We start from the raw sequence: 9,138 nt of genomic DNA on the forward strand, positions 1-9,138 counted from the left end.
GTCCTCTGACCCCCTTGGGGCCACCGTGTCCCCTGCGTGTCCCCCCCCCCCGATGTACCCCCCCCCGGGCCCCGTGTCCCACCCCTGGCTGCCCAAGACCCCCATCGTCCCCTGGTGTCCCCCCCCCAGTTCTCTGACCCCCTTGGGGCCACCGTGTCCCCTGTGTGTCCCCCCGCCCCGGGGTCCCCACGTCCCCCCCTGGGGTCCCCATTTCCCCCCCCCCCGGGCCGTGTGTCCCCCCCTGTCCTCTGACCCCCTTGGGGCCACCGTGTCCCCTGCGTGTCCCCCCCTCCACGTCCCCCCCCTGGGGTCCCCATGTCTCACCCCCGGCTGCCCAAATCCCCAGTCCCCCGTCGGCCCCACATCCCCTGTCCCTGTCCCCCGTGTCCCCCCCCCATGTCCCCGCCGTGGCCCCGCGGGCCCGGTGGTGACGGTGGCCCCGCAGTGGCCCTCTTCTCGCTGGTGGGCTTCGTGCAGATGGCCATCTGGGCGCAGGGCAAGCACCGCAGCTACCTGCGGGAGTTCCGCGACTACCCCCCCTGCGCTCCCCCATCGTCCCCTTCCTGCTGTGACACCGGTGACAGCCGCGGGGACACCCCCCCGTGGTCCCCCCCCCCCCCCCCCCCCGCCAAGAGCCCGCGTGAGGACGCCCCGGGGACACCCCGTCCCCCATCGTCCCCTTCCTGCTGGGACACCGGTGACAGCCACGGGGACGCCCCCCCAGACCCTGTGGGGACACCCCAGGGACAACCCCCCCCCCCAGAGTCCATGGGGACACCCCAGGGACACCCCGTCCCCCATCGTCCCCCTCCTGCTGTGACACCGGTGACAGCCACGGGGACGCCCCCCCCCCCCAGAGCCCACGGGGACACCCCAGGGACACCCCATCCCCCATCGTCCCCCTCCTGCTGTGACACCGGTGACAGCCACGGGGACACACCCCCCCCCGAGCCTCTGGGGACACCCTGGGGACACCCCACCCCCCATCGTCCCCCTTTCCGCTGGGACACCGGGGACGCCCCGTGACACCCCCCCCCCCACCTCGCGGGGACACCCTGGGGACACCGTGACCCGTCCCTGTCACACCCCCCCCCCGGTCCCTCGGGGACACCCTGGTAAGGGGCCCTGAGCCAGCGGTGGGGACAGGGGACACGGGGACAGGGGACACGGGGACAGGGGCCTGTCGTCCGCCCCGTGCTCGCAGCAGGACACAGGGATGTGGCGCTGCTGTCCCTTGTCACCCGCGGGGTCCCAGCGTCCCCCGCTGTCCCCGTCGTCCCCTCCCCGGTGGCAGCGTCACCCGCAGGGCTGACCCAGCCGCCCGGTGACAGCAGCGGCAGCGTCTTGAGGCCACCGTTGGTGACAAAGCAGCGTCACCCGCGCGTGGCCGGTGACCGTGGCCCCCGCGTCTCCCGCGGTGGCCGGGAACGACTTGTGTCACCTGCACGTCACCCGTCATTGTCCCGTCCCCCGTCCCCGCAGGCGACAATAAACCGGTGTCACCCCCTCTACGCGCGTGGCCTGTCATTGTCCCACCCCAGGGGGGGACACGGGGACGGGACGGGTCACGGCCACCCTGTGGGGACAGTCCCCACTGTCCCCAAGGTGGGGGGGGGGGGGGTGGGGGTGTCCCAACCACCCCGGGAACGAGCCACCGCGTTGTCCCCAGCGTCCCCGAGCGCAGCGACGGGCCAGCGCGGCCTCAGCTCCGCGGGTTTATTACGTGTCCCCCCCCCGGCGTGTCCGTGTGTGTCCCCCCCCCAGCCCCGGCGTGTCCCCCGGCGTGTCCCCTGGCGTGTCCCCCGGCGTGTCCCCCGGCGTGTCCCCGTCACTCGGCGGTGGCAGCCGCCGCCTCCCGCTGCCGGATCCGCTTCTGGCGCTGGAGCAGCCGCCGCTCCCGCTCGAACTCCTTCATGCGCATCACGTAGCTGGGGACAGGGGCGTCACCCAGGCGTCACCCCGGGGCCACCCCCGGCAGGGGGACGGGGACGGCGTGGGGACGGGGAGCCCCAGAGAACGCCACGGTGTCCCCAACCCTGTCACCCCCGCTCCCGGGTGTCCCCTCACCCCCATGTCCCTGTCGTCACCCCCGACATGTCCTGGTGTCCCCCGTGTCCCTCCCGTGTCCCCCGTGTCCCTCCCTGTGTCCCCCGTCCTCCCCGTCCCTCTACGCTCATGTCCCCGTGTCCCCCCTGCCCTGTCCCCACCCCCGACTCCCCTGTCCCCTCATGTCCTGGTGTCGTCGTGTCCCGTCCCCCCCCCCCCCCCCCATGTCCCCTCCCCGTCTTGGTGTCCCCGTGTCCCCTGCTGTCCCCACGTCCGCCCCAATGTCCTCGTGTCCCCTCACCCCTGCCCATCTCCATCCCCAGACCCCCCCCGGATCCCGCTGTCCCTGTGTCCCCCCCAGTGTCCCCGTGTCCCCACATCCTCCCCATGTCCCCGTGTCCCCTCACCCCTGCCCATCTCCATCCCCATGTCCCCTCCATCCCCGTATCCCGCTGTCCCCGTGTCCCCCCAATGTCCCCTTGTCCCCTCACTCCTGCACATTGCCACAACTCCCCCCATGTCCCGGTGTCCCCGTGTCCCCCTGTTGTCCGCGTGTCCCCCTGTTGTCCCCGTGTCCCCATGTCCTTCCTGTGTCCCCGTGTCCCCTCACCCCTGCCCATCTCCATCCCCATGTCCCCCCTGTGTCCTGCTGTCCCCGTGTCCCCCCCAATGTCCCCTTGTCCCCTCACCCCTGCACATCCCCATGTCCCCCCTGTATCCCAGTGTCCCCATGTCCCCCCCATGTCCCCACGTCCCCCCCAACGTCCCTGCGTCCCCACGTCCCCCCCGTGTCCCCTCACCCCTGCCCATCTCCATCCCCACACCCCCCTGTATCCCGGTGTCCCCATGTCCCCCCCAGTGTCCTGGTGTCCCTACGTCCTTCCTGTGTCCCCGTGTCCCCTCACCCCTGCCCATCTCCATCCCCATGTCCCCCCTGTGTCCCGCTGTCCCCGTGTCCCCCTCAATGTCCCCTTGTCCCTCACCCCTGCCCATCTCCATCCCCACATCCCCCCTGTATCCCGGTGTCCCCATGTCCCCCCAGTGTCCTGGTGTCCCTACGTCCTTCCCGTGTCCCCGTGTCCCCTCACCCCTGCCCATCTCCATCCCCACGTCCCCCCTGTGTCCTGCTGTCCCCGTGTCCCCCCCAGTGTCCCCGTGTCCCCTCACCCCTGCACATCCCCACGTCCCCCCTGTATCCCAGTGTCCCGTGTCCCCCCCATGTCCCCACGTCCCCCCCAACATCCCTGCGTCCCCACGTCCCCCCCGTGTCCCCTCACCCCTGCCCATCTCCATCCCCACGTCCCCCCTGTATCCCGGTGTCCCCGTGTCCCCTCCAGTGTCCTGGTGTCCCTATGTCCTTCCCGTGTCCACGTGTCCCCTCACCCCTGCCCATCTCCATCCCCATGTCCCCCCTGTATCCCGGTGTCCCCGTGTCCCCCCCACGTCCCCCCCAACGTCCCTGCGTCCCCACGTCCCCCCGTGTCCCCTCACCCCTGCCCATCTCCATCCCCACACCCCCCCCCCCAGATCCCGCTGTCCCCACGTTCCCCCCCACCCCCATCCCCCAGGTTCCCCACGTCGTCGTGGTCGTGTGTGTGTCCCCCCCACCCCGGTGTCCCCCCCCCCCGTGTCCCCGGCGGTACTCGCGGTGCTGGCAGGCGTCCCAGGCGTGGCGCAGGGGGTGGCAGTGCCAGGGGAGGGGGAAGGCGTCGCGCTGGCAGCGCAGCAGCCGCAGCAGGTGATGGGCGCAGAAATCCCGCTGCTCCAGCGGCACCCGGCCCCCCGCCAGCTGCTCCGCCGTGGCCACCATCTCTGTCACCGGGGAGGGGACACCCGTCAGCGCCCGCGGGGCCCGGGGCGGGGGGGTGGGGGGACACGACGACGAGGGGACGACACGCACGGGGACGTCAGCGGGGAGCGGGGGGATGCGGCGCCGGGTGGCGGGGGGACACGGGGTGGCGGCACGAGGGGACGCGCGTGGCGTGAGGGGACGCACAGCGGGGTTGGGGACACGGCGGGTGGCCACTGCGGGGTCATCGGCACCCGCGGGGGGACACAGAAGGGTTGGGGACACGGCGGGTGGCCACTGCGGGGACATCGGCACCCACGGGGGGGACACAGCAGGGTTGGGGACACAGCGGGTGGCCGCTGCGGGGACATCGGCACCCGTGGGAGGACACAGCAGGGATGGGGACACGGCGGGTGTCCACCGTGGGGACATCGGCACCCACGGGGGGGACACAGCAGGGTTGGGGACACGGCGGGTGGCCACTGCGGGGACATTGGCACCCGCATGGCGTCTGGGGACACACAGGTTGGGGACATGGCGGGTGGCCACCGCAGGGACATCGGCACCCACGGGGGGGACACAGCAGGGTTGGGGACATGGCGGTGGCCACCGCAGGGACATCGGCACCCACAGGGGGGACACAGCAGGGTTGGGGACACGGCGGGTGGCCACCGCGGGACATCGGCACCCACGGGGGGGACACAGCAGGGTTGGGGACACGGCGGGTGGCCACCGCGGGGACATCGGCACCCGTGTGGCATCTGGGGACACATGGGTTGGGGACACGGCGGGTGGCCACCGCAGGGACATCGGCACCCACGGGGGGGACACAGCAGGGATGGGGACACTTCGGGTGGCCACCACAGGGACATGGGCACCCACGTGGCGTCTGGGGACACGTGGCGGGGGGGGACACAGCAGGGTTGGGGACACGGCGGGTGGCCACCGCGGGGACATCGGCACCCGCGGGGGGATACAGCAGGGATGGGGACATGGCACCCGCGTGGCATCTGGGGACACACGGAGTGGGGGATGACACAGCAGGGATGGGGACACAGTGGGTGGCCACTGTGGGGACATCGGCACCCGCGTGGCATCTGGGGACTTGCAGGGGGGGACACACAGCAGGGTTGGGGACATGGCGGGTGGCCACTGTGGGGACATCGGCACCCGCGGGAGGGACACAGCAGGGATGGGGACACAGCGGGTGGCCACCGCGGGGACATCGGCACCCGCGTGGCGTCTGGGGACATGCGGGGGGGACACACAGCAGGGATGGGGACACGGCGGGTGGTCGCTGTGGGGACATCGGCACCCGTGTGGCGTCTGGGGATGCGTGGCGGGGGGGGACAACACACAGCAGGGTTGGGGACACGGCGGGTGGCCACTGTGGGGACATTGGCACCCGCGTGGCGTCTGGGGACACGGCGGGTGGCCACCGCAGGGACATCGGCACCCACGGGGGGACACAGCAGGGATGGGGACACGGCGGGTGGCCACTGCGGGGACATGGGCACCCGCGTGGCGTCTGGGGACACAGGGGTTGGGGACACGGCGGGTGGCCACTGCAGGGACATCGGCACCCACGGGGGGGACACAGCAGGGATGGGGACACGGCGGGTGGCCACCACGGGGACATCGGCACCCACGTGGCGTCTGGGGACATGCGGGGGGGGACACACAGCAGGGATGGGGACACGGCGGGTGGCCGCTGCGGGGACATCGGCACCCGCGTGGCACATGGGGACACGTGGCAAGCACGGGGACTAGGGGGCTTGGCAAGGGTGGGGACACGGCAGGTGGCCACCGAAGGGACACGGGGACACGCGTGGGACAGGGGGGGACGCGCAGCACGGAGCGGGACGGGGGCCGTGACAGGCGGCCACCGCAGGGACGGCGGGAGCCGCGCGTGGCACTGGGGGGGGGGGGGGGACGTGTGGGGGACAGGCAGGGACACGGGGAGGGGGGGGGACGGGGACAGGATGGGCGAGAGGTGACGAGGACAGAGGGGGACAGGGGACGCGCCACAAGGGGCCACACACGGGGACAAGGGACGAGGATGCGGCTGGGGACTGGGGCGCGGTGGGGACAGGGGGGTGGGGGGACACGGGGGGGGACGTGGGGGGGGAGGGGACACGGGGAGGGGACACGGGGTGGCCATGAGAGGGGAGGGGACACGAGGGGACGAAGGAGGGGACAGGGAGGGGGACATGGGGGGAGGCACCCGGCGGGAGGGGGGAGGACGGGGGACACACGGGGGACTTGGGGGGGGGGGGGGTGGAACAGAGGGGACACGGGGGGGGACACCGGGGGGGGACACGGGGGGACGTGGGAGGGGACACGGGAGGGGACAGACGGGATGAGAAGGGACACGGGGGGGGGGGGACACGACATTTGGGATACACAGAGGGCCAGGCGGGAGGTGACATGGGGGGGGGACACAGGAGGGGACACAGGAGGGGACACGGGGGGGGGGGGACACGGGGGGTCGTGGGGGGACACGGAGGGGGACACGGCACGACAGAGGGGGACACGGCACGACAGGGGGGGACACGGCACGACAGGGGGGGACACGGGGGGGGGGGGCCCACGGAGGACAAGCACGGGGGGGGACACACGAGGGGACACGAGGGGGGGACACACGAGGGGACACGGGGGGGGGACACACGAGGGGACACGGGGGGGGGTGGGGGGTGTCACCGCGGGGTCACGGGGGTCACGCGAGGGTCCGACCCCGCGGGGTCACCCCAAGGGCACCCCGGGGCCGGGCCCGAGCGGCGCCCCCCCCCCCCCCCCGCCCGAGGCGTGTGTGTGTCCCGCCGTGTCCCCCCCCCCCGCCCCGCCGTGTCCCGTGTCCCCTCCCGGTGTCACCCCGTGTCGTGTGTCCCCCCCCCCCCCCCCCGGTGCCCGGACTGACCGCGGGGGACGCGGCGCGGCAGCCCCAGCTCGGGGGGGAAGGTCGGCAGCTGCAGCGGGTCCGGTTCCGTCTCCGCCTCCCCCAGGTAGCGCCGCGCCAGGTGAGCGCCCATGGCGGCACCGGCCCCGGCCCGGCACCGGAAACACCGGAACCGGAAACACCGGAACCGGAAAACGCGCAGCGGAAACACCGGGAGACCCGGAACTCCCGGGGCGGGGACGCGAACCCGCCCGGACCCTAAAGGGGGAAGGACCCGAGAACCGGAAGTGGCCCCGCCTCGGACCATAGAGACGGCGGCGGCCGCGGCTGGAGCGGCGCTTCCGCCTCCTGGCGCCGCCCTGGTGGCGGGGGGGGGGGACCGGCGGGGTCGGGGCTTGGGGACATTTAGGGCCCACCAGGGACACTGGGGACCCCAGGGGACATTTGGGGACACTTGGGGGTGTCGGGGACCCTTGGGGACATTTAGGGACCGCTGCGGGGCCGGGGGTGTCGGGGACATTGGGGACAATTGGGGACCACCAGGGACACTGGTGGTGACAGGGTCCCCTGGGGACATTTGGGGACACCGGGGACCACTGGGGATGCCGGGGACATTTGGGGACACTTGGAGGTTTCAGGGACACTTGGGGACCACCAGGGACACCGGGGGTGTCAGGGACATTTGGGGACACTGGGCACCATTGGGGATGTTGGGGACATTTGGGGACATTTAGGGACCGCTGGGGACATGGGGAACCACTGGGGGCGGGGGGGGGGTCAGGGGTGTCGGGGACATTGAGGGGCACGTGGGGATCCTGGGGACCATTGGGGATGTCGGGGACATGTGACACCTCACTGGAGGTGACGGGGGACCCTTGGGGACATTTGAGGACCCCTGGGGACACAGGGGACCCTTTGGTATATGGGGGATATTTGGGGACACTGGGGCCGTCGGGGACATTTGGGGACACTTGGAGGCGTCAGGGGTCTTTGGGGACGTTGGGGGACATTTGAGGACACTGGGGAGACTGTTGGAGACCAGTGGGACATTTGGGGACCATCAGGGACCCCTGTGGGTGACAGGGACCGTCGGGGACCCTTGGGGACACTGGGGGTGTCAGGGATCTTTGGGGACACTTGGGGACCCCGGGGAGGGGGGGGTGTCAGGACCTTGGGGACATTTAGAGACCATCAGGGACCTTTGGGGGGTCCGGGGCCGTTGGGGACTTTGGGGACACTGGGGACCACCAGGGACATGAGGGACCACTGGGGATGTTGGGGACCCTTGGGGACAGTTGGGGACCGTCGGGGACCGTCAAGGACATTTTTGGGGACCCTCAGGGACATTTGAAGACCACGCAGGACCCCTGGGGATGTCAGGGACATTTGGGGACATCTAGGGACCCCCGGGGACGAGGAGACCCCTTGGAGATGTCAGGGATCTTTGGGGACATTTGGGGACACTGGGGAGGCCGTTGGGCATCGGTGGGATGTTTGGGGACATTTGGGGACAATCAGGGACCTCCAGAGAGGCTGGCGGCCGTTGGGGACACCAGGGAGGTTGGGGACAGCTGTGTCACCATCCCGGCACCGGGGACGGTGTCACTTCTCCCCAGGGACCCTGGGGACACGGTGTGGGGACAGGGACCCCAGGGTGGGGACAGGGACATGGGGACCCAAGTGTTGGGGACAAGGACATGGGATGGGGACACCAGGGTGGGGACAGGGACACGGGATGGGGACCCCAGGGTGGGGACAGGGACATGGGGACCCAAGAGTTGGGGACAAGGACATGGGATGGGGACACCAGGGTGGGGACAGGGACATGGGGACCCAAGAGTTGGGGACAGGGACACGGGATGGGGACATCAGGGTGGGGACAGGGACACGGGACGGGGACCCCAGGGTGGGGACAGGGACATGGGGACCCAAGCGTTGGGGACAGTGACACGGGACGGGGACACCAGGGTGGGGACAGGGACATGGGGACACAAGAGTTGGGGACAAGGACACGGGATGGGGACACCAGGGTGGGGACAGGGACATGGGGACACAAGAGTTGGGGACAAGGACATGGGATGGGGACACTGGGGTGAGGACAGGAGCGAGGGGTCCCCAAGGTTGGGGACAAGGACACGATATGGGGACACTGAGGTGGGGACAGGGACCCCAGAAGGGGGACCCTGGGGTGGGGACGGGGACACGTGGCCCCCGGGGTGGGGACAGGCTGGGGACAGGGCCGGGGGGGGGTGGCAGGGATGTCCCGGTTGGGGACAGGGTGGCCCTGGGCTGCTCTGGGGCCACGGTCCTGGCGGGGGGAGGTGGCACTTGGGGACATCTCCTGGTGTGGGGACACAGGGCTCTCTCGGGGCCGCGGCAGCGCTGGCAGGAGGACGTGGCACTTGGG

General features: G+C 71.7%; 1 protein-coding gene across 1 annotated transcript; it reads right to left on the minus strand.

Moving 5' to 3' along the window:
• Window positions 1–1,776: 1,776 nt before the first annotated feature.
• On the minus strand, window positions 1,777–6,920 carry NDUFB7 (NADH:ubiquinone oxidoreductase subunit B7). Its single transcript, XM_063319047.1, has 3 exons — window positions 6,753–6,920; window positions 3,690–3,858; window positions 1,777–1,928 (listed from the first exon to the last, which is right to left on the minus strand). Exons 1-3 carry the CDS (start codon window positions 6,862–6,864, stop codon window positions 1,829–1,831), a joined length of 381 nt encoding a protein of 126 aa, XP_063175117.1. The 5' UTR covers window positions 6,865–6,920; the 3' UTR covers window positions 1,777–1,828.
• Between the last annotated feature and the right edge of the window lie 2,218 nt (window positions 6,921–9,138).

This window comes from Chroicocephalus ridibundus, chromosome 29 (assembly GCF_963924245.1).
Source record: "Chroicocephalus ridibundus chromosome 29, bChrRid1.1, whole genome shotgun sequence".
NCBI classification, from domain to species: Eukaryota; Metazoa; Chordata; class Aves; order Charadriiformes; family Laridae; genus Chroicocephalus; species Chroicocephalus ridibundus.

Excerpts from the sequence above, each read along its gene's own strand:
- NDUFB7 (XM_063319047.1), bottom strand. The coding sequence starts at position 6,864 with ATGGGCGCTCACCTGGCGCGGCGCTACCTGGGGGAGGCGGAGACGGAA. Across the intron at positions 3,859-6,752 it reads GCCGCGCCGCGTCCCCCGCG|AGATGGTGGCCACGGCGGAG; the intron begins GTCAGTCCGGGC and ends CCCCGGTGACAG. Across the intron at positions 1,929-3,689 it reads GACGCCTGCCAGCACCGCGA|CTACGTGATGCGCATGAAGG; the intron begins GTACCGCCGGGG and ends CCCTGTCCCCAG.